The following is a 25,082-nucleotide window of genomic DNA, read 5'->3' as shown; positions in this document are numbered from 1 at the left end:
CCTGAGTGGACCAGGTCAATCAGCACTTTCAAGCTTGCCCTTATCTGCCCCTGGACTCAGTGGGCTGAGCCAAGCAGCACTTTCAAGCTGCCACCTTTATATGCCACAGGTTCAGCAATTCCCTATCCCCACTTTTGTGTCACAATTGTACTGGTAGTAACCCACTTGATGAGCAAACCCCACAGTATTTTTGAGCGCTACAGGGATCTTTAGCTTGGGTAGGAGAAGCGTTGCTGCAGAGTAAATGGGGAAGCTAGAAACACAAGAGTAAAGTTCAGGGAGAGAAAGAGAGGGAAGCAACCAGCTTAACCATAGAAGTTATTTATTGAATAATAGTGATAACTACACAAGGAGAGCCTAAACCACCCTAACAGTTACATTATTAAAAGGTTACCAAAGTCATATATACAGAACTCATATATACAGAACTATATCTGATCAAACAAGTCGGGTTAGAAAGTTATACCTGAGGTAGAAAAGAAAACAGAGAGAGAGAGCTGGTATCTCACCCATTCGCTGAAGCTTGAAGTGGTCGGGGTTCCCAGGTGATGTTGGTAGCTCAGGGTCCTGAGTGCTGGAGACAGTCAGAGCCCCGAGCACAATCAGGCAAGAAAAGATGAAATTCCAGTGGAACTGATGCGGAGTTTGGATCCATGCATCAGAACACTTACTTGAACATAGGGAAACATAAAATTTTACACTTACCAATCAAGTATTAACACGCAAGGGTCTTTGTCTAAATGTGTATAAAAGGTTTGTGAAATCTGTGTAAAACAAAGTCTTTTGTACCAAGGTACAGGCTCTCCTTTTTCTGCAAAATAAAGCATTTTTCCTTATCCCTGTCAGGCTGTTAATTGGCTCTCAGCTAGGCAGACCCAATATTTCGGTAACAGGGGTTTTTGTAGAGAAACAGTGGTTCAAGGGTGAACACTAAATTTGTTTATGGGTAAACTGATGACTTAAGGGTTTTCTTTAGACTGGACAGTAGGAGCTGATCACTCTTGGCTATGGGTGGTTTTCCTTCCAGGGAGCTCATAATGCAGTTAAGCTACCTTCATATTCTGGATATCAATCAAGGATTTATTACTAGAATTGGTCGGATAACTGCTGAGCTGGATGCATGCAGATGTAGGTTCATTAACATCTGGAGCAGAGATCCCCGTGATGCAGTGCTTCCCTGCTTTTCTGGTCCCAGAGTTCAGTGCAGTTCTCCATTTTGTATGCTAATGGAGATGCTGCCCTGTCCCATCTTTGATGCAGATGAGGTTAGGGGAGTTGCCTTCGTTCTTGTCACCCTTGTCAGGAGGGATCTAGGGCCTGGTCTACACTACGTGTTTAAACTGATTTTAGCAGCGTTAAACCTATTAAACTGCGCATCCGTCCACACTACGAGGCTCTTTAAATCGATTTCTGTACTCCCTCCCTCCACCACGTGAAAGAAAAGGGAAAGAAATCGTTTCTTGACTTTTTTCAATGTCACCCTATGTCTACTGAATGCTGGTGGTAGACGCGATGCTGCAGCAGTGAAGAGCAGTATCCGCTCCTCTCCCCTCCCTAGTGGCAGACGGTACAATATGACTGATATCCGTCGTCACCATCAGCCCGTAAGTGCTCCTGGCTTGCCTCAGGTGAGGTCGGCCGGGGGCACCTGGGTAAAAATAGGAATGATTCCTGGTCATTCCCAATAGATGGGACAGAACGGCTGGTAACCGTCCTCATCATAGCAACTGGGGGCTGAGCTCCATCAGCCCCCTCCCTTTCCTGTGTAAAGAAAAGATTCTGTACTGCCTGGACTATCATAGCAGCAGGATGCTGGGCTCCTCTCCTCCGCACCGCTTAATGTCCTGCCTGGACTGTCATAGCAGCAGGAGGCTGCCTCTCCCTCATTTTATCTCACTAACAAGTCACTGTTTCTTATTCCTGCATTCTTTATAACTTCATGACACAAATGGGGGGGACACTGCCATGGTAGCTCAGGAAGGTTGGGGGAGGAGGGAAGCAACGGCTGGGGTTGTTGCAGGGGCACCCCCTGTGAATGGCATGTAGCTCATCTTTTCTGCGGGATCTGACATGGAGCAGCTGTACTCTCTGATACACTGGTTCTCTAGCACACTTGCCCCATATTCTAGGCAGGACTGACTCTATTTTTAGAAACCATAAAGGAGGGATTGACTCGGGGAGTCATTCCCAGTTTTGCCTTTGTGCCCCCGGCCGACCTCAGCCAGGGGCACCCATGATAGCAGCAGACAGTACAGAATGACAGATAACTGTCATCTTACTAAAAGCAGCAAAGAATCCTGTGGCACCTTATAGACTAACAGACGTTTTGGAGCATGAGCTTTCGTGGGTGAATACCCACTTCCTCAGATGCATGACATGCATCTGAGGAAGTGGGTATTCACCCACGAAAGCTCATGCTCCAAAACGTCTGTTAGTCTATAAGGTGCCACAGGATTCTTTGCTGCTTTTACAGATCCAGACTAACACGGCTACCCTCTGATACTTGTCATCTTACTGCCAATTTACAATGGCAGCAGGTGGTACAGAACAACTGGTAACAGTCTCTGCTATCATGCAAAAGCAAACGAATGCTGCTGTGTAGGGCTGCAGTAATGCCTCTGTCAGCGGCATCCAGTACACATACAGTGACAGTAAAAAACACAAACAAACAAACAAAAAAAAAACGCTGAACGGGCTCCATGGTTGCCATGCTATGGCGTCTGCCAGGACAATCCAGGGAAAAAGGGCGCGAAATGATTGTCTGCCGTTGTTTTCCTGGAGGAAGGAAAGAGTGACGACATTTACCCAGAACCACCTGCGACAATGATTTTTGCCCCATCAGGCACTGGGATCTCAACCCAGAATTCCAAGGGGCGGGGGAGACTGCGGGAACTATGGGATAGCTACAGAATAGCTACCCACAGTGAACGCTCTAGAAATCGACGCTAGCCTTGGTACATGGACGCACACCGCCGAATTAATATGCTTAGTGTGGCCGCGTGCACTCAACTTTATACAATCTGTTTTATAAAACCGGTTTATGTAAAATCGGAATAATCCCGTAGTGTAGATGTACCCTAGGTGTGTCTCCCACCGCCCTTCACTTTTCTCTGCAAGTCTTTTCTCTGATTGGTTTTGGTTTCAGCAGAGGCTGGGGCGGGGGTGTCTTTTCATGAATCAGCCAGGCTGGATACTGTACCCTGGTTCCCCAAGAACACAGAGCTGACTGGTATCGTATCTCCCTTAAAGAAATAACCTTCAGTAGCTGCAGGATGAAAAGAGGTAGATGACAGCAGGTTTTCACATTGATTTAAACTATCTAGTCAATAACTATAATCCATTTGTTGTAAATATAATATTGGCAAATGTGCAGGGATTTCCTTAGCTAAGCTATAATTACTTTAAAGAAAAACACCCTATACATATTCTGTAAAGTATGTAACATATTGCTAAAGCACAGTGGTTAAATTCCTTTTTTCTAGAAACTTGGTAAGCCAAAGGAGATGCTGAGGGGAAAAATGAATTTGCTTTTGTAAATTTATATCAAATTTAGGATAGTCAAAAAAGAAGCTTTGCTTGATATGATGCTCATTATAGCAATTGGGCTTGAGAGGTCAACTTTTATTATTTTTAATTTTAAGCCCATTTGGAGATTTTGCTCTTACAATATATTTAGTTCTTTTCTAAGGCCAGGTCTACAAGACAGACCTATATCAGTAGAGACCTGCACAGAAACAAATTTTTATCCACGAATAGAAATCTGTCTCCATAGAACTGCAGGGGCGAAAGGAGCAGAACATGGGGCTGCTGCTCCCAGCAGCCAGTGCCCCACTCCAGCAGCTCCTCTGGCGCAGCTATACCACCCTCAGCCCCGCCCACTGGGATGGACACCAGGCTCACTGGCAGCTGTCCCTGGTTGTGCTCTTGTCTTCAAGCTGCGTGCATGCCCCCAGACAGGAGACGCAGACAGCTGCATGGAAGGGACAGGGGCAGAGCTGCAGGTGGTAAAACTACCCCGGAGGAGCAGTGGCCCCACGTTCTGCTCCTTTTGCCCCTGCGGTTCTGCGGATACCGATTTATATCCGCAGATATCCACATCTATGGATGTAAATTTGTATCTGTGCAGGGCCCTATATATCAGTATAACTACCACACTCATGGGTATCCATACCTATACTGACCTAACCTCAGGAGTAGACAGGAGACCTTCTCCCATCGACATAGCTACTGCCTCTCTCCCAGTGGCATAGTAGCTGTAGCACTGTACATGAAAGACATCTTGTAGAAGGCAATTAAAATAGTATCAGAGGGGTAGCCGTGTTAGTCTGGAGCTGTAAAAAGCAACAAAAAGTCCTGTGGCACCTTAAAGACTAACGGATGTATTGGAGCATAAGCTTTCGTGGGTGAATACCCACTTCGTCAGGTGCATGTAATGGAAATTTCCAGAGACAGGTATAAATATGCAGGCAAGAATCAGTCTGGAGATAACGAGGTTAGTTCAATCAGGGAGGGTGAGGCCCTCTTCTAGCAGTTGAGGTGTGAACACCAAGGGAGGAGAAACTACTTTTGTAGTTGGCTAACCATTCACAGTTTTTGTTTTATCCTGATCTGGTGGTGTCAAATTTGCAAATGAACTGAAGCTCAGCAGTTTCTCTTTGAAGTCTGGTCCTGAAGTTTTTTTTGGCTGTAGGATGGCTACCTTTACATCTGCTATTGTGTGTCCAGGAAGGTTTAAGTGTTCTCCTACAGATTCTTGTATATTGCCATTCCTAATATCTGATTTGTGTCCATTTATCCTTTTACGTAGGGTCTGTCCAGTTTGGCCGATGTACATAGCAGAGGGGCATTGCTGGCACACGATGGCGTATATAACATTGATGGACGTGCAGGTGAATGAACCAGTGATGATGTAGTTGATCTGGTTAGGTCCTGTGATGGTGTCGCTGGTGTAGATGTGTGGGCAGAGTTGGTACCGAGGTTTGTTGCATGGATTGATTCCTGACTTAGGGTTGTTATGGTGTGGTATGTGGTTGCTGGTGAGAATATGCTTAAGGCTGGCAGGTGGTTTGTGGGCAAGGATTGGCCTGCCTCCCGAGGTCTGTGAAAGTGAGAGATCATTGTCCAGGATGGGTTGTAGATCACTGATGATTCGTTGGAGAGGTTTAAGATGGGGACTATAGGTGATGGCTAGTGGAGTTCTGCTGGTAAAATAGTTGGTAAAAAGTTAAAATAATAGGTAACTTGAACTTGATCAATCTTTTCAATAAGGGCGGCAACTCTTTTCCACTGCCTCACGCTCATTTTAGTATTGAGAATAGGGCTGGGTGGGTGTATATGTGTGAGAGTCAGTGTGGACCATATCTAAGAGGTAAAGTTCTTCTGCAGGTATAGATGTGAGAGCAGGCATTGTGTTTTTAATACTGCAGCTGGAGTACAAGGGTCATTTTTCAAATGTGGCATATAACTTCAATGCGTTATTCAGAGGCATAGGGTTAAGTACATGCATAACTAGTTGCAAGATTGGGACCCAAATGTGCACATGGATAATTTTTCAGTGTACTTTTGTTGTGGATTAAGACTGACTGTGCAAAAATCTCTGTAGCCTGCCATAAAAATGTATTGGGGATCTTATGTTTCCAATCAGCTCAAGTGATTTTTATTTTTGGTCTGGTTTTGAGGATGGTCCATTGATCCATTATTGGTATGGATGCAAGTATATTGAATAACTGCTTAATTTTGTTTCCATTAATGTCCATAGACAGTAGAGACTAGAAACTGTTACTCAATGCATCTTTCTGTTGTCCTGAAGAGTTTGTAAATGCAGCAAGCATAGGAGCTCCCACTGCTTCCCATGGGAGAGTATTCCACAGTTCATATATTTCCATGTCAGGAAGTTTTTCCTACTATATGACCTAAATATTCCTTTTAATTTCATCATATGACCTCTGGTTATATACCCCCTCTTACTATTCTAAATAACTTCAGTGGAGTTTTCCTCTTCAGTCCCGTGACTTAAATGGATTGTGCCTGGTCACATCACTGGAATTCTGCTCCAAGTGTGTAGGACTAAGCATCTCATATCAATGTCAGAATTATTGTAAAAAGTAACATCAATTTTCTAAGATAGTGGTCCTCAACCTATCATTCAGCCCACAATGTGTTACATGGGCCACAGGCTGAGAACCATAGCGCCCCCACAATCCCCTATGCCTAGCGCTCCTGCCCAGAGCAGGGCCAGAAGCTGAGCAGTGGGCGGGGCACCCAGGACCCAGACCCCCGCATGGGACCTGGCAGCTGAACTCTGGACCCCGCTGGGTGAGTCCAGGCAGCCGGAGCCTGGGATGCTGTTATGTGGGGCTGGGTGGCAGCTGGAGACCAGCTTCGAGACCCCTCCGCCTGGGGCCAAACAGCCATACCCCAGGACCCAGCAACCGGACCCAATCACAGAAGCAGAGCCCCACATTAAATCGGGGGGTGCTGCAACACCCCTGAAAAACTCTAGATCCCAGAGCACCCCCCCAACCTACCCACAGACCCACTGTGCTGCCCCATGCCCCCCTGTGGCACTCACCAGCCCCCTGCTGGCAGTAGCGCTCATGGAGGCTGCAAGATGCCATCTCCCTCTCAGCCACCCCATCTCTTGCCAGACCAGCATGGCAAATTTTGAAATTTTTTTAGCACACAACTGTGCCGCTGCTCTAATGGTTTAAGTGGATTATTTTGATGTCTTTCTCTTATACCACCAGAACCCAGTATGTTGAGCAGTTTCTGTTTAATGTCTAGTGAGTGTTGTTTCTTCTCCACTTCCCCCCCCTTTTTTTCTTTGAATGAGTGTGTTCTGTTTTGTTTTTCCTTTATACTATATTACTATCTAGATTCTTTTCTTTGTAAGGAATCACAAGGTAGCTTGTCATGCAGTTACTTGTTTTATCCCCCTAGGGGTTGCTCTTTCTCTATAATATCTCAGTATCTTTAGTATGCTATTTTAATCTGACGTGTGTTTCCATGTAATGAATGTTTTTTTGCTGATACAACTCAACAGAAGAAAGTTCTCTTCTCTTTTGTCTCAAACTTATTAATGTTCATCTTGCTGACTGGGTTCTTGTCAGAACATTCTATAGTGATTTGGGACTGAATCTGCAGAGTTATGGCCTTGTAACTGAATAAGAGGAAATCAGACTAGCTAGATTATTTTATTAAGCTTATAGTTCAGACTGAATTTTTATAAAATAACTTTAAAAAATATCCAACCCCCCTTCCTGGTGTAGTTTAAAGGTCTAACATTTCTATTCTTGTTGTACTTATTGTCAGCTTTTCACAGAAAGGAAACCTGAATTATGTTCTGGCTGAGTGTTACTGCTAGATGGTGCAGAATAATCACAGATACAAATCTTGGGTTTTAAGAACTGTGGCTGCAACTTTTTTCAGAAATTTGATTAAACTCAGTCTGTGGATCTGAACTATTAACTGCTACCAAGTTGACACAATCATTGAGGTCTTCCCCTTAATAGTCCCAACTGGCACTAGGAGCTGAAGTACCATTGAAAAATAAGCTTCCACCCCCTATACTTGCGAAAAGAATAAGGGTATGTTGATAGCAGTGTATTGTGCAATAATGCTGTCCTCATCGGTGGTAACCGCAGTCTCAATTTAGCTCACCTGTTTCTTTCTGAGCCCAAGTGTGTGACATAGGGATAAGACCATGGTTGTTCATACCTCCAGGGACTCTGCCACAGGAACACTAGTGAATTCATGCTATTTGGCTATCAAAGAACTCCCTATTCACAAAAGAATGTGAGCAGTAAACAAGTGTGTGTCCTTGTGGCCCATCAGGTGAACACATTCATACCTAAGGAGCTCAAGGTCTCTGTAAACTATTCAGCTTTTGCTTAATCACTTCTCTAGTTTCTTCAACCCTTATTCTGCACTGGTTCACCTTCGCTGGTAGCTGTATACCTTCCTAAACCCACTACAGTACAGTTTTGGATTAGACATGCAGGGCATCTGCCAGATCAGCCAGAATTCTTCCCTATTCTGTACCTGAGGCTGTCTCTACACCATGCAACTTTTAGCAACATGGCTATCCCACTACAGCTGTGCCGCTAAAAGACGTGCAGTGTAGTCGCTGTTTGTTGGCGGGAGTCTATGGTACATGGGCCACTGATGGATTGTTTGTAGGCATTTTTAATGTTATATGACAATTAGATCTGCCCTAAGCAGAGTTAAATAACATGTTTAATAAAATGTCAGTAGCCATCAGCAACTCATCTACACTACGGCTTCCAAAGTTGCTAATGTTAAAGGAGCTGAAGCAGTGTTGTAACGATGCGCCGTTTTTAGAAAGGTTTTAAAGAGGATATTTGAGCACTTGTTGCATGCATACTGTCTGTTACATTTTATTACATAGCGACTAGTTATGTTGTCACTATCCCATTGTTTGATAAAGCATTTTGGAATACCTTATGTTTGACAAGCACTGTACCACAGCAAATTTTGCTCAAATATTTATGTTTGTAATTATAAACTCCACCTGAAGGATCCTTGCACTTATTGGGGGGAAATCACAGCTGTAAAATTTTATGCCCTTAAAACCTAATAACCCTGAAAAAAAAACTTTTCAGAGCAAACTACTCAAACAATAGTTGATCACAGACAGTAAAATCCTATTAGAATTAATTCCTTGCTTCTCATTAATCCTTCAGCCTGATTTTTATTGACTTCCCATAACAAAAAACCAACACAATTTTAGATTATTGCATAAAAACGTTTAGCCTAGCACACATTATTTTAGCCAGTGATGCAGTGCTAGGTTAATTTGCACATAATCCACCTACAGATTATAAACCTAAGAATATCTAGGAAGAACATATGCTTCTCTCAGTACAAATTCATATACAAAATGCTTTGTCAGTAACACATTTTCCAGTAGTGTGGCTTAAAAAGGTCACAGCAACAATGAGTACAATGGAAAGATGTGGGAATATTTTCAGGATCAATTTAATCCACTCAAAATATTTACTTTAATTTCTGACTTTGTCTTAATATTCATATTGGAATCCTCTAGTTCCAGTTTTGGATACGTACTGAGATACTAGTGTCTGATAAGTAACACAAAGTAGAGCAGTGCAAATATCTGACTTTTCATTTTGCTTGCAGTTCTAGAGGGGGAAAAAATAGTTTCTGTTCAACCTGAAACACTTTTTAAAATTGTTTTTGTTAATAACATTGAAGGAAATTTCTAAGCAAAAGACCCAAAGACTGCAGCATCAACTTCTTATTTGAGAAACAGAATGCAAAACCAACTAAAAATAAAATCGGAACAGATTCATTGTCTATAGTGAGTGAAATTCAAAAACAAAGAGCATAAATTTGTTTAGAGTATACTGATTTTTTTTTCTGTTTAATTTGCCATGTTGTTAGAAACAAAATTAAGGGCTTTATTTTAAACTGTTAATATAGGCTTAAGTATCTCCAAGATTCCACCTTTTGTCTAAACCTGAATTGAATGAATGAATAGTTGAATGATCAACTATTATAATTTCCCATTCATTGGCCTTGAACAAGTGCAACAATACTCCTCCTGAAGTTCATTCACAATGCTGCTTCCAAGATCTCCCTGGTTCAATGTTCTACTCCTACTGCAAGAAGCAAACTTTTTGTCTTAACCTTCAACTCCTTCCACGTGACTCAAGAATCTCTTGATGCCAGCTGCCAAAGGGGCACAGAGCTTGCAGATATCTCCCAAGTCGGTCATGTATATTCTAGCTCACCAAAGAGCATGATGTTGGGATCTCTAATAAAACCGTATGTCATACTGATCCTCACAATCACTGCAAGATGTATATACGGATGATATTTAAGGAGTTGTGTATATGTACTGAAAATATGTTTTAAAGTCTGTCACCAACCAAAGAGGAAAACAGGCTTTCTTCCAGTCAGGAGGCAATATATGTATCTCTCTGTAGAAATGTAAATTAAGCATTTGTAAGCCAACACAATGGAAGCCTTATTTACATACAGAGTCAACCAGAAAGGAGTGCACAGGAAAAAACAAGCCATGAGGGTTAGCCTGGTCATGTGCTAAGACAATGAACTCTGGGGAGAGAGAGGGCATATGTTGGAGACAAGGAAGATACCCCTTTATCCTGCACTTAAGAAGTAAACTGACAGCACATTTACATTCATGAAAACGAGATCCCATTCAGCCTTGCAAAGGCTTTGGATGAGAGAAGATGCCTTAGATAAGAAGTTAGCCTGTTAAGTTTAGTCTCTAACAGTCATGTTATGATTTTGTTTTATATGTAACCCTTCTGTTTTGATTATCCTTATTCACTGTCTCTTAAATCTTGATGTTTGATAATAAATTTGATTGTTTTCACCATAATTGTATCTCAGTGCTGTGGAATTATAAAAGGAGCAGATCATGAGCTGAATCAAACAAACCAGTGTGTGCACTGTCCACTTTGGGGATAGTAAACCTGGTATTTCTCTGAGTGCTCAGTGGATAAGGAGCCGAACACTACAGGAGAACTCTTCAAAGGCTCTCGAGGAGTGGGGTGCACCTGTTGTTAACTCGCAAGGCAAAATGAGGACTGACACAGCCCACTGGAGATTGTTTGGGTGACTAACAGACTGGTGGTGTAAGGGAGCTGGCACCCACACAAGCACTGGCAAGTCTCCCTCTCAGTGGAGGCAAGGACAGGAACAAGACTCGTAATCCTGGGTATTCCAAGAACCACCACATTCCACAATTTAACTTCGCACTGGGAAACTGGGGTATTTCCTTTGTGTAGACAAGTTCTCAGTGGACTTTGTACAGGAATTGGGGAAAGAAATGCTCCCTACCAATGTGGGGGCTCGATGCACAGTGTCTGCACAGATACTATCCTTTTGCCATGGGCTATAGTTGTGACTAGGGTCCACTTGTGTTCTTTTTACTAGTTGGCCAGGCATATGGATTCAGTCACGTGAGAAAAAAATGTATTGCCCATACTACAGCTGCAGCCAGCAAAAGTTCATCTATACAGTTAGTAAGTCATTAACATAGTCAGGACTCAGGTTTTTCAAGACAGGGTGATTATAAACACCTGATCCCTGCCTGCACCACTACTATTGGTAGTAATAATGCAGCTGTAGAGTTGTTGTGGGGGGAAATATATACAAACTTTCCTAGTGCAGGCAAACTGTAATGGCAGATCCAGTGGCCATTCTCGCAATACGTTGCACCATTCTGCATTATCTTAGGGAGGGAAAAGTTGTGAACAAGAACTCCATAGCAAATAGATTCTTTGGAGTCCCTCTTTCTGGTTTCTGAATGGAACTGGTGAATTTCTCTTTAGGTCTTTCCATGCCTGCTGAGAATCCTAGCATTTGGGTAACTATGTGAGAACCTCTAATGGCCAAGGCCAAGTATGCCTTCCTTTTCTCAAAAAGTGCTATTAGATATGTCCACAGCCTCAGGAGAGGGATAGAAAAGATATTTGATGTCTCATTTAAAGGACAGCCCTTCTAACAGGGCAGCAATAATACTTACCATCAGTGACAGGGATTGTATGTTTACTCAGCTTGAGTGCCCTCTGAAGATGGATGGGAAATCCCACTAGATCTGCTAGATATCAGTTTCTTTGTTTTATTCTGCTGCTCTGCACTGATGTATGATAATAGCTGTCTGCATAAAGGTGTGCATTTTTTATAATCTGTAAAGTACAGACAAAATGGGATAAGTGATACACCAAGGGAATGAGCTGTGTCTATTTTATGTTTACACTCAAGATGTTAGAATTTTGTGGGTAAATTGGGAGCTGCCAATGCTGCATCTCTGATTAACGTTACTGAAAGATTTTTTTTCCAGTAAAGCTGCAAAAGGCAAAGATTAGTATAGTTGTCCACTGAAATATATTACACACTTATTTGGTACATGTAATATTAAAAAGCTTTTTAAATGAAACATTTTAAACAGAAATACTTAGTAGTATTGTTTCCCCTGATGTCAAGCTTTAGGGTGGTGAATTTTACGTATAGAAATAGCTTTTTTTGGAGAAAGCAATCTAAGCTACTTACATAGACACCAAGGTAATAGAGGCTAAGTGCCTCACCATCTTAACTGTAGTTATCCTCCCAGTACTCCATTTATATAGGGAAGTATCCCATTTTGTATTGTGGGGCTAGTGATGTTAGGGTACCTAGAGCTCTGGATAGGCATCTTTTTATTTTAAATTTGAATATAAATGGAAAATTAAATTTCACAGATGGGGAACTAAGGCACAGAGAGACTAAGTGACTTGCCCAAGATCACACAGCAAGTCGGTGGCAGGAAAGGCAATCAAACCCAGGCCTCCAAGTTGAAGACTACCGCCCTCCTCTCTGGATCACCCTTACTCCCCTTCAACTTCTGTGTATAAATATATATCTTAAGACATGATTCTTCCTTTGTTTTATTTATCATAGATGGAGCTGGCAACAAAGCTTATTATTAAGCTTTTTATTAAGGCTTTTCATACTTCAAGTTATAAGATACCCCACTCCCCCAGTTGCTTATAACATTGTCTGTCAAGGTATTATTCCCACTTTGAACGTTAGCGTCCAGAAAGTGGGGATCTGCATGTACCCTTCTAAGCTTAATTCCTAGCTTAGATCTGATAGCGCTGCCACCAACCAAAAATATAGTGTTTTGGTATACTTCCTCTTCCCCCAAAATCTTCCCTGGGGGACCCAAGACCCAAACCCTTTGGGTCTTAAAACAAAGAGAAATAAATGATTCCCCCTCCTTTTCCTGCTCCCAGACTTTCCCCTCCCTGGGGTACCCTGAGAGATCACTGTGATCCAAACTCCTTGAATCTTAAAACAGAGAGGAATTAACCCTTTTCCCCCTTCCCCCCCACCACTCCCTGGTGAGTTCAGACCCAGTCCCCATGGGTCTTACACAAGGAAAAAATCAATCAGGTTCTTAAAAAGGAAAGCTTTTAATTAAAGAAAGTTTTTTTTTCCTATCTCTGTAAAACCAGGATGGAAAATGTTCACAAGGTCTTCAGCTATACATAGACTAGAGAGACTCCGTCCCCTCTAGCCTAAGTACAAGTTACAGCAAACAGAGGTAAAATATCCTTCCAGCAAAATACACATTTGCAAATAAAGAAAACAAACAAAAGACTAATTGGCCTTCTAGCTAGTACTTACTATTTTGAACATGAGAGACTGTTTCAGAAAGATTGGAGAAACCTGGTTGCACGTCTGGCCCCTCTTAGTCCCAAGAGAGAACAAAGAACAACACAAACAGCACAAACAAAGACTTCCCTCCACCAAGATTTAAAAGTATCTTGTCCCCCGATTGGTCGTTTGGTCAGGTGTCAGCCAGGTTCACTGACCTTGTTAACCCTTTATAGGTATAAGAGACATTAACCCTTAACTATCTGTTTATGAAACCCCCCCACCCCCAGTTGCTTATAACATTGCCAAACTTAAACTATTTGGGAGGGAATTTTACATGCCGGATGTCTGCCCTCAGGCTGGCATATTTGGGGGGGGGAAGCTTCAGCCAGAGTGATTCAGCTGTTTGAGAATGAAGTTAGGGGAAAATATTGTTTTTCCATGTTAAATAAAAATTCTTACAACCATTTGGTTGAGAAGCTCTAGTAATTCCTTGTTTTGAATTACTGTCGGAAATGTGCCTTTCACTGTTTCTGTGAAAATCTGCCCAGATGTGGCCGTTATAAACCTTTGAAAAAATCTCAGTTCACAAGCGCACAGTAGAGATTTGTCAGATCTTTACAGCTGAACTCTGAAGATTCTCCAGTCTTCACCACTTCTGGTATGAATGGACTGTGCAAACTCCATCCCCAGTACAACTGGGCATGTTCTAGCCCAGGGCTACAGGGCATCTGCAGGGCTTGTCCTGCTATTGCAGCTCCGGGTTGCTGCAGGCTGGGATGGAACCTGCAGGAGAAAGACTGTCTTTCCTGTGCTTTCCTTGAACCCCTGACTTGGCACCCAGACAACATTAGAAGAGGAAGGTACCTGACACAGAAGCAAAGTTGACAATAACTAGCATGGCAGAGAGGAGGCAGGAGACCTGGGTGAAGCGCTTGGACAGTGTAGGTAAGAGAATGGGACTAGAATGAGGAGACAGGAATGGGACAGGCTGGAGATGACAGGGTAGAAGGGACTTAGGACTAAGACAATTGAATGCTGCCCTAGAGAAGTGGATTCTGTCCCTTCTTATGCCACAGAATTCCTGTGAGATATGAGCACGTCATTTAAACCAGATTTTTCCAGCTGGCCACTACTTGTATACTCTTCATTTTCTACATGTCTGATTTGATACCCTGGAATCTGATCTGCAGAAGTGATGAGCGTTTACTGATGCAACTGAAATCCGTGGGAGCTGTGCTTGAACATACAGAGTGTTATAAATGCTAAGTACTCAAAACAATCCGCATCTGGTCATAGGCATCTCAAATTGAGCACCCACACTTAGTGGCCTTAATATTTCTGTGCCTCAGCTGCCCATCTATAAACTGCCTCTCACCAGGTTATCGTGAAAATATATTTGTTTGTGAAGCACTTAGGTATTCTAGAGATGACTCCATGAGGAGATGAATATTCTGTCTTCAATGCAGGGTTTGAACAGTATACAGTAAATAAGGAATAGGGGTCACACTTTGAACAATAAGGATATAACAAAATGTTGAATAGCTGTTCAATCTGTGAGCACCGACCATCCTGTGCACTAAATAAGGCAGGGGCTTTGCAGAAATAATGTTATATAATGAAAGACTGTACCATTATACATAAGCACAAGAGGGCTGGAATTAAAGTTGCACAGGCTTACCTTCAGTCTTGCATTTCCTAACTTGAGTGCTTGACTTTGTAATATTTGATGCTTTTTAGCATTTTTTTGTGTATAACTTCCTAGGTTGTAAACTTTGTAAACTCCTGGAGTTTTGTACTTACAGTTGAGAGAGAAACTTTGTTATATGGCAGGTCTCAGATCACAAATTCTGTTTCCACTACAGAGTTCCATGAATGTAGGTAGAGCACAAAAAGGGAGACATTGTCCACCATAGAGAGGATAATTTTGATCTTACAAGAAATATACTAAAGAACACCTAATGTAGTGTTAAAGGGCTCTGGATTATGCAACAATTTTATTCTTTAAAACCAAAAGAGATTCAGCCATGACAACAGACTTACAATGTGACTTTATTAAGATATGAGAATTTCCTGTTTATATATGTGTGCGTGTTCTACCTGTTTTCATGAAACTCTCCAGGGACAGTAGAATTTGATTCAGTATCTGCCTCATAGTTGAGAGAGAAGTTTACAAAGCTCCAGGATGTCTTGAGTTGGAACAGGAATTGAAGAAGAAAGGGATGTTTCAGACAGACATCTCTATAAATAATCATGTTTAACTCCATGTTCTCTGTTGTGACCTACTGTTCACAATATAATCTCACCTGTATGCATTTGTTCTCTCTTCCTACCACCTTATAGGGATTTTCAGTTGTGATCCAAGAGAGAGTTAAGTTAAATGTCCAGATTTTTTTGTGTGTGAAATTGAAAGCCCAGTTGGTTTGCCTGTTCTCCCCCACCCCAAAGAAAAAAATAGATGCAGGAGTACATGTAGAATGATGTGGTTGTTCAAGACCTTGGTGCTTGGCGGAACAGTATGTTCTCATAAGCCTCTCATAAATATCTGGGAAATGTCTGTCTTTCTATTTCATTTTGACTCTCCCCTGAAGGTGTATCACTGCTTAGATGCTGTGATATACAGAATAGTAAATAATGCATGACAAGAAAAATCCAGTGTTCGGTCTCTATCTTATTCTCAAATTCCTCTGAACTAATATAACATTTTAATTTATGTGACTTTGGATAACACAAGTTCTTCTCTTCTATACTTTTATGTTCCATGTTTCTGATATGTTTAACGTTGTATCAATGAATACTGTTGTTTGTATGTTGTGTTCTACAGAGCTTTCTAAATGTACAATGTTTACCTTTATTAATCAAAAAGGTCAAGTGTTGGAAAGAATGGTTGTTTGTAAGGAAAAGATTATAAAAAGCCCCTGAAATAACCTGTAGCTTGTTTACGTATATAGCCTGCAGAATGTTGTTAGTTACTAAGCAATACTGTACAGAGAGGAGGGTGTCAGAAAGCATGCGCGCACACTCACACAAAAAGTAAATGTTCATATATACCAGATTTGAATGCCCTTATTCATGTTGAATATATCACCTTACTCCATGCATAATTTCACTGACTTCAACAGGGCTATTTGAGGAGTAAGGTACTACTCGTGACTAAAGGTACATTAATCTAGCTCTATGCAATTTGCTTACAAAGCATTCTACTCTGGAAGTCTCAAGGAAAAGTATGTCAGTGTTTAAGTCCTGCTTTGTTCTGCATTACAATCTTATGTGTTTTGTCATTTTTACAGATTTCTATGAGCTGCAGAGTCAATAAAGAAATGGCCATCCTAAGATGATGCTTGCACCTCATTGACTTCACTACAGAGTTTTCAACAGAAATTGAATATGGCCTAGTAGGATTGACCTTTGGAGAATTTATGATGTCCTCCGGTACTAGTAGAAGCAAGAACCGGCAGGCTGTGAGCCTGCAGGGAGTTGACCCAGAAACATGCATGATAGTGTTTAAAACGCATTGGGGACAGGTAATATAATTTAGTAATACTTGATAGTTGTATTGATTTGAAGTAGGTTGTATTCATAGGAATCCACTCAAAGCAAAGACTGGTATGGCGACACTGCACTTTCCAGATACAAGCCCATATTTCACAGAGTTTATTGGCTAACATTGAAACATGTTTAATAATATAACTCAGTTTTTGAGTTATATTAGGACCTTGCTAATCCACACTGAACTAGACCTCAGATTTGCAGCAAAAAGAGAGGTAATGTTGCCTAATGATCTGCTACTGGAATTGGGAGACCTAGATTCTGTTTCCAGATCTCCCAATGGTTCACTTGGGGTATTAGATAGGTCGCTTATCTTCTCTGTGCCTTTGTTTCCCTATCTATGTAATGGGGAGAATAATGGTTAACCACCTTTTGTGTAAAGTGTTTTTAGATCTAAGGGTGAAAAAGTCTTCTGGTATTAATAATTGACTACAGATTTTCAGGTTGCATGGTGTAACTTACATATTACTGGCTTCTTATCCTGTCGGGTGCTTTTTCGAAAAGCTATTGTTTGTATTGCTGCTGAAAAGGAAGCTGGCCTAGGGTCTTTATTATTCCTGGAACTCTGTTGTAGGGTTTGAAGAGCCACCTGGTGGCTGATCTTGTGATGACCACTAAAGCTTATATCCTCAAAGTTATTTAGGCACCTAACTCTCATTGAAATCAATAGAAGCTTGAAATGAATGGGAGTCAAGTTCCTAAAAACCTTTGAGGATCTGGGCCTTAGTGCCACTGAGATATTAAGCAACAGTCATTTTAGGAGAGCTGTCACTCAGGAGCAGCGCCAGGGTTTCTGACGCCCTAGACGGACGGCCATTTCACCGCCCCCCACAGCCCCGGTGGACCTATCGCAGTCATGCCGGCGGATGGTCCGCTGCTGGAAAGGCTCCGGTGGAGCTGCCGCAGTGATGCTGGTGGGCGGTCCGCTGGTCTAAAGGCTCTGGTGGACCTGCCACAGGCATGACTGCGGTAGGTCCACCCTAGCCTTTAGACCAGCGCACCGTCCGCTGAAATGACTGCGGCAGCTCCACCGGAGCCTTTCCAGCAGCGGACCGTCCGCCAGCATGATTGCGGTAGGTCCACCGGGGCCATGTGCCGCCCCCTCTGGCAAAATAACACCCCCCAAAAATTCTGGCGCCCGAGGCCATTACCTAGGTCGCCTAAATGGTAGCGCCGGCCCTGCTGTCACTAGCCTCTGTTTCTGTCACATAGACTGATAGTGTTGCAGGAGAATCTGTAGTGATCTGCAAATTTTCTGATGCCTGAGCCCAATGGACCATTTTTAGTGAGGCTCTGCACTGGCATCCTGTAGTGAAGAAACTCTTAATTTAAACGTCTTGTGGTATTCAGCCTAGCCAAGGGAGCTACCTGAGGTGGCCTCTGCTCTGTTCTGTGTTGGAGAACAGTCACCTCAGCTCTGCTGTCTCCTCTTGGGGAGGGAGAGAAGGCAGAAAGGGGGAGGAAGTGGTATTGTGATTTAGCCTAAAGAACAGGTTGGAGTAGTGGCATTTATTACTTGTTCTCAATGTTGGGTTGATTACTGCAAGAGTGGGCAGGAAGCAGTGGCCACTCTGTTCTCACTTAGCACCTTGCATGATCATGTCTTATCTGAGCACCTTCTACCACTGGGAAAATAGAATGCTTAGGGCCTTGCAGAGTCTGACCATGAAATTAGTGGGTGGGAGGTATTTTCACCCATTCCTAATGACTTTACTACATCCAAATTTAACACATCCTGCATACCTTACTGAGGGCAATATTTTAATAGCCCTTGCTCACACTGAATAGTACCTTGAGTAGGCCCATTGACTTCAGGCCTCTGTTGCACAGAGTTTGGCTGACACTGAAAGAAACTTGCCTAATACAATAGTATAACTCAGATTTGAGGTACACTGGAACCTACCTAATCCACACTTTAATAAATCCCAAATTTGCAGCAATGGGGCTACTTGTGGAATAAGGGACTGGTCAATGTGACTAAAGATGTCACAGTTTAGTCCAGAATGTGTGACAAGTGTGAAATTTTAAAGATTGATTTATCAATGTGCAAAAAGATTAAAGCATAAAAGTAAAAGACATAGATCTGTTTCTATTCAACTATATATTTTTAAACATGTACACTGGGATGATAAATGTGCATTTGGTTTGTTTAGGTTGTAAAAATCTTAGAGAAGCATGATCCTTTGAAAAATACTCAGGCGAAATATGGGGCAATTCCACCAGATGAGGCCAGCACTGTGCTGAATTATGTGGAGCATATGCTTTTCTTATTAATTGAAGAGAAAGCAAAAGATGCTGCAATGGGGCCTATCCTTGAGTTTGTGGTCACAGAGAACATAATGGAGAAACTCTTCCTTTGGAGCTTGAGGCGGGAGTTCAACGATGAGACAAAAATTGAGCAGCTGAAGATATATGAGATGCTGGTTACTCAGTCCCATCAGCCTGTGCTGCACCACAAACCCATCTTGAAGCCTTTGATGATGTTGCTGAGCTCTTGCTCAGGAACAGCGACACCAGCTGTGGAGTTGGAGCTGGCTGTCCTGCTGAACCAACTCTGCTCTATCCTAGCCAAAGATCCTTCCATTCTGGAACTGTTTTTCCACACCAGCGAGGACCAAGGAGCTGCCAACTTCCTCATTTTTTCCCTTTTGATTCCCTTCATCCATCGGGAAGGAACAGTAGGTCAGCAGGCTCGTGACGCTCTGCTCTTCATAATGTCCCTGTCAGCTGAGAACAACGTTGTTGCAAATCACATAGTAGAAAACACCTACTTTTGTCCTGTAAGTTGTTGGGTTTTTTGTTTTTTTTTTAACCATAAATTTACTTTCTCTCTAACTTTTCCCTTTTTTGCTTCCACTATCCTTTTTAGGAAAGATGATTCATTTTACTTATTCCATAATTCTAAACTATAGGGCTGGAAACCATGCTAGTCCTGTAGAAACTACGGATGCTATCGGGGTGGGGAGGTGTGGCTGGCAAGGGAAACAGTTTTCACCATTAACCACCATCTTGCTGAACAGAGGCTTCCTTTATCAACCTTGGCAATAGGAGTCCCTGTTCTGAGTCTTTTAAAACAATATTTATATTCAGTTGTAGTACTTGTTAGAAATCTAACTTTATAATTTTAAACAATAATAAACCTATTACTTTAAAGAGACAAGCAATCAACCCTCCCACAGAAGAATAGTTGTTTGCTAAGCAAATGTTAAATCAGGGTGCAAAGATGGATTTCTCTTGTTTGACTGCTTCTTTGCTTGCCTCCAAGTAAAATAAGAAATTGGGGCCTGAGATGAAATTATAGATGCTACACGTGGTATTTGGTAAAGAGGGCTAAAACAGAGCTATGTAAGACCACCTGAAAAAAATCACCTTTTTCTGGTTTGATATTTAATTCTTATTTACATTCTGTGCGGTTTGTGTTTTAGTCTGGCAGTGAAAGACGAGGCAGGTTTTAAATGGGAAAAGAAAATCTTGTCTAGTTAGCATAGAACTGGGATTTATCAGGTATTTGTTCTGGCTTTGTCAGCTCTGCCACAGGCTTCCTATGTGACCTTGGGCATGTTAACATTTTTGCCTCAGATCTCCTATGTATAACATGTCAATATAATGGTATTTGGAGTATTGAGGCTTATTTTATACATTTACAAAGCACTTGTTGATTCTTGAATATCTATGCATATAAAATGATGGGGTCTAAATTAGCTATTACCACTCAGGAAAGAGATCTTGGAGTCACTGTGGATAGTTCTCTGAAAACATCCACTCAATGTGCAGCAGCAATCAAAAAAGGAAACAGAATGTTGGGCATCATTTAAGAAGGGAATAGATAAGAAGACAGAAAATATCATATTGCCTCTATATAAATCCGTGGTACACCCACATCTTGAATACTGTGTGCAGATGTGGTCGCCTCATCTCAAAAAAGATATATTGGAATTGGAAAAGGTTCAGAAAAGGGCAGCAAAAATGATTAGGGGTATGAATGGCTGCCATATGAGGAGAGATTAATAAGATTGGGACTATTCATCTTCGAAAAGAGATGACTAAGGGGAGATATGATAGAAGTTTATAAAATCATGACTGGTGTGGAGAAAGTAAACAAGGAAATGTTATATACTCCTTCTCATAACACAAGAACCAGGGCCGGCTCCAGACACCAGCAAAGGAAGCAGGTGCCTGGGGCAGCCAATAGAACGGGGCGTTAGTCCATCCGTTGTTGGGGCGGCATGTCCAGGTCTGCGGCGGCAATTTGGAGGCGGATCCTTCAGTGCCTTGCAGTTCAATCGCTCCGCTCAATTGGCCTTTTTTTTTTCTTTTCTTCACCGCTTGGGGTGGCAAAAAAGCTGGAGCTGGCCCTGACAAGAACTAGGGGTCACCAAATGAGATTAATAGGCAGCATGTTTAAAACAAACAAAAGGAAGTATTTCTTCACACAACACACAGTCAACTTTTAGAACTCTTAGTCAGAGGATGTTGTGAAGGCCAAGACACTAACAGGGTTCAGAAAAGAACTAGATAAATTCATGGAGGATAGGTCCATCTATGGCTGTTAGCCAGGATGGGCAGGATTGGTGTCCTTAGTCTCTATTTGGCAGAAGCTCAGAATGGGTCACTTGATGATTCCCTATTCTGTTCATTCCCTCTGGGGCACTTGGCATTGACCATGGTCAGAAAACAGGATACAGAGCTAGATGGACCTTTGGTCTGACCCAGTATGGCTGTTCTTATGTGTATAGATGTCCAAAGTATTTTTATTCAGGATATTTTTTATTGATTACTGCTTTGCCCAGCTCCGAATCAGAGAACGGTTTGCACAAGCAGAGATTATGGCCATCAGTCAGAGGCTAGAAATGCAGATTTTGATTTAAAACATTGTGTCAATAACTATTTCAATTATAAATATCTTTCTCCATGTGATTCCCTCTTTCCCCCCACTAACTGCTAATAAATCCTGCACTGTGGCAGTTTCCCGTCCCCCAATGGAGACAACCCTCCACAGAGCACCAGAAGGGTATGTGGGTAAGAGATTGTGTCTAGATCTCAAGTTGTCTGTCACTTTCACTGCTGACCCAGTGCATGCTTATTGGCAGCATCACATATGTAAATTGCTTCAGTTCAGAGAAGCAGTAAACAGTCCATGGCAGGGCATAGTAATTACTTGGCCTGAGCCCTCCTGCAGTGAAAGAGATGTCTCCTGTGCCAGACATGCAGGAGGCAATGCACTGGCATCACATTCACACCTCCCCCATGTGCCAGCTGCCTCAGGCAAGAGCAGGAGTTGGGGCTGTTGATAAAAACAGAAAAAGACAGCAAAACCTCCTTCTCTTTCTACATGAATTTTCCCACATTTAGATGCAAATCCTGAATCCAGCAGCTAGCCTGAGTAGCCAAGCTGTGGCAAGGACAAGATGTACTCCTCTCCAACCAGTAGCAGAGTTGCTCACTGAGGCTAGTTCTTCCTAATGGCCCTTTTTTGGTCAACCCTTTCAACTCCATCCTGCAACCTCTTCCGCAAGTGCGGAACAGGGCTCAGACCAAGCAGGGCTTCAGTAACTGCCTAAAAAACAGGTTTCTGTCTAACTTTTGATGATTCACTTTTACAATTCTGAACACCATACCCGTACATGGCAAATAATGAAGCAGTCTCTTGCACCGAGAGGCTCTGTTTGACCTAATTTAAATAGATGCTACTAAAGAATACATGAGCTTGGTTTTTCAATTGTCCTTCAGATAATACCATTATTGAATCTATGCAATAACTTCCATAATTACATCTGCCAATTAATTTGAAAAAAAAAGTCTTTAGTATAAAAAGATAAAAGCCAACTATCTTAACCTACAAACAGCGGGGAACTGTGATTTGACAAAAAGCCTTCCTAATTAAAATGATTGTCAGTGTGTCTTAGAATCAGATTTTCTGAACAGTAATGAGACTAGTCCAACTCCGTAATAAACTCTAATGCAATCTTACGGTTTGTGCTTCTTGTTTCCCCTGGGAGGAATTTGGCTGTCAGTACTGTCATTTTTTTTTTCTCAATTTTGCTCTTAACAGAATCAAGGGCCAAATTTTGCTCTGTTGCACATCTGGAATAACTCCATAGGCCTGAGTGGTGTCACTCTAGATCAGAGGTCCCCAGACTGTGGGGCATGCCCCCCTAGAAGGCTGTGGAGGAATGTTTGGGAGGGTGCATCCAGGCCCTGCCCCCAGCCGCGTCCCCATCCTGGTGCCTGTCCCCATCCCCAGACTTGGCACTGCTCCATTCCCAGTCTTACCTACCCAGTCTCAGCTGTTGGCCGTAACTCCATTCCTAGCCCGGGATCAAGGCTGGGGGCAAGACCATGAGAAGAACAGCACCTGACCGTGGGCCTGGCTGCCGGCCCCCACTGCTGGCTGTGGGGCTGGCTGAAGCCTGGCTGTGGGTCCGCTCCTACCCCCAGTCTTGGCCTCTAGCCACAGCCCCGGTTTCAGCCCCAGCCCCACCCCAAGCTGCGGCCCCAGCTGCTGCCCGCTTATCCCTATCTGGAGCCAAGGCCCCAGCTCGGTGGGGGGGAGGGGAGCGTGGACAAGAGTAAGGGGGTCGCGACTCTCAAAAGTTTGAAATCAGAATGTGGCTCCAGTTCCCTTCTGCTTGGGTGCATACAAATAGAAAGATTAAAAAGCTTCCTTACTGCTATTTCCTGAGAGAAGTGACACAAGCTGCTTTGATTTACTCCACTTAAAACTACAGTGGACAAAGTGTTCAAGCTTAGATTATAGGGTAGAGGGATGGATTGCATGAGCCAAGACATGGTCTACTCTTCTGAGCCTAGAACTAGGAGATGAGCTCCTGAACTTTATTCCCAGCTCTTGTATAGACTCCCTTTATATCTTCAGATGAATAATTTGATTTATTTGCCTCAGTTTCCTTCTCTGTGAGTTGAACATACCACCTACTTCCCGAGATGTAGTGAGAATTAACATTTCTAGAGGGTTTGAATTGTAAAAGTTCACAAATACTGAATATTTGCTAGTAGTTACCAATCCATCCATTATGTACTGGCTTTGAGAGTGCCCACAGTTTGTGGGAGGCCCACTATGAACACATAAGATATATAGACTATCCCTAAATAACTCACGAACTTGTCATATTCAGTCAGTGTCTTATGGGCATCACAGAAGATGTGAGTCATCAGAGGGGACTGATGTATAGAGTGTGGCCTTGAGGACCACCTCATAAGGGCATTACAGCCATAGTTGACAGCATGGAAGAAATAGATAGTGTGTTGGCAGTGGCAGCATTGTTGGAATGAAGGGAAAGGGGAGATGTAGGAACGATTTCCTTTGTCTCTTTCTACATCTGTTTTTCTATGATCTTAGCATTTATGGTTGTGTCTCTACTGATCAAAAATAGAAAAAAATAACAAAAATCCATGAAATAACCCCCCAAAAGTACCTTATTCTATGTTCCCTGTTACAGAAATTAAGAGTTTTTGCTTTTAATATTTGACATTCATCATTTTGGTTTTTTGAATGAATTAGTGCCAAGCTTGTACACATTAATTTCTAGCAATAGCTATGTTTAGACCTTAGCACATGGTAAAAATCCTCAAACGGTTTTGGCTAAATAAACTGCTGAAACTGCTCCCAACATAGATTCTGCTTTTGAGAACCTTATTTAAGTAATTCCAAGGTGAGTTGTTTGGGGTGGTTGTGAGTCTCACTCCTTTTTCATGTGTAGTGAGGCATGAAGTTGAAAGTCAGTTTTATCTAGTTCCAGGGAGTGAATTTGTTTCTCAGTGAGAACTATGGATAGTACTCAGCACCTCAGAACCAGGCCACTTATATTTAGGGGCCTAAATATGGATTTATGAATAAGGTGGATGGATGACTGAATAAATGGCAGATCTAAAACCAAATTCATGTTGACTAATCCAGTGCAATACACAAGTAACACAAATCATCTAATGAAGATTTTTTTTTCCTGCCCAGAATTGTCTGTAATTCTGATATGTGAATATAAGGCATTTGTCCAATGCAGAAGTAATTTTACAGGCCAATTAATTTCTTTCTAATCTGCCCCATCCCCTACCTTCCTTCACTTCCCTCTCTCTCTGATGGAAAAAACAAAACTAAAACACACCTGTCATGAAATTCTTCTTAGAAATAACAATGTCCTTCCCCCCAAACTATATTATGGTATGAACATTGCAAAGTAGTTTTCTTATCAATTTCCTCTCATTTTCTTCTCCAGAATCTGAACCTGTGATCACTTAATATACACTATAGTTTTTTTTTGGAGGGAGGCAGTGAGTTTCAGATCCCAGATCAGTTGACTCAGGCTCATGCTACAAGGCTAAAAATAGCAGTGATGTTCAGGGTTTGACTGGAGCCCAGGCTTTGAGACCCA

General features: G+C 42.3%; 1 protein-coding gene across 6 annotated transcripts in view; it reads left to right on the top strand.

Annotated features, from left to right (window-relative positions):
* FAM160A1 (family with sequence similarity 160 member A1) overlaps positions 1-25,082 on the top strand; it is a 156,488-nt gene that overhangs the window by 72,031 nt on the left and 59,375 nt on the right. For all 6 annotated transcript variants that reach the window (XR_004000520.1, XR_004000521.1, XM_030563554.1 and 3 more), the window contains 2 exons: positions 16,437-16,670; positions 18,849-19,475. Coding sequence is in view for 4 of the 6 variants with exons in the window: in XM_030563554.1 (XP_030419414.1) it covers positions 16,566-16,670; positions 18,849-19,475 (732 nt within the window). In the remaining 2 variants the exon portion in view is untranslated. The remainder of the gene's footprint in view (positions 1-16,436; positions 16,671-18,848; positions 19,476-25,082) is intronic.

Source organism: Gopherus evgoodei, chromosome 5 (genome assembly GCF_007399415.2).
Source record: "Gopherus evgoodei ecotype Sinaloan lineage chromosome 5, rGopEvg1_v1.p, whole genome shotgun sequence".
Classification (NCBI taxonomy): domain Eukaryota; kingdom Metazoa; phylum Chordata; order Testudines; family Testudinidae; genus Gopherus; species Gopherus evgoodei.
The sequence above is the reverse complement of the archived record's forward strand: the minus strand, read 5'-3'. Positions and strand labels throughout refer to the sequence as shown.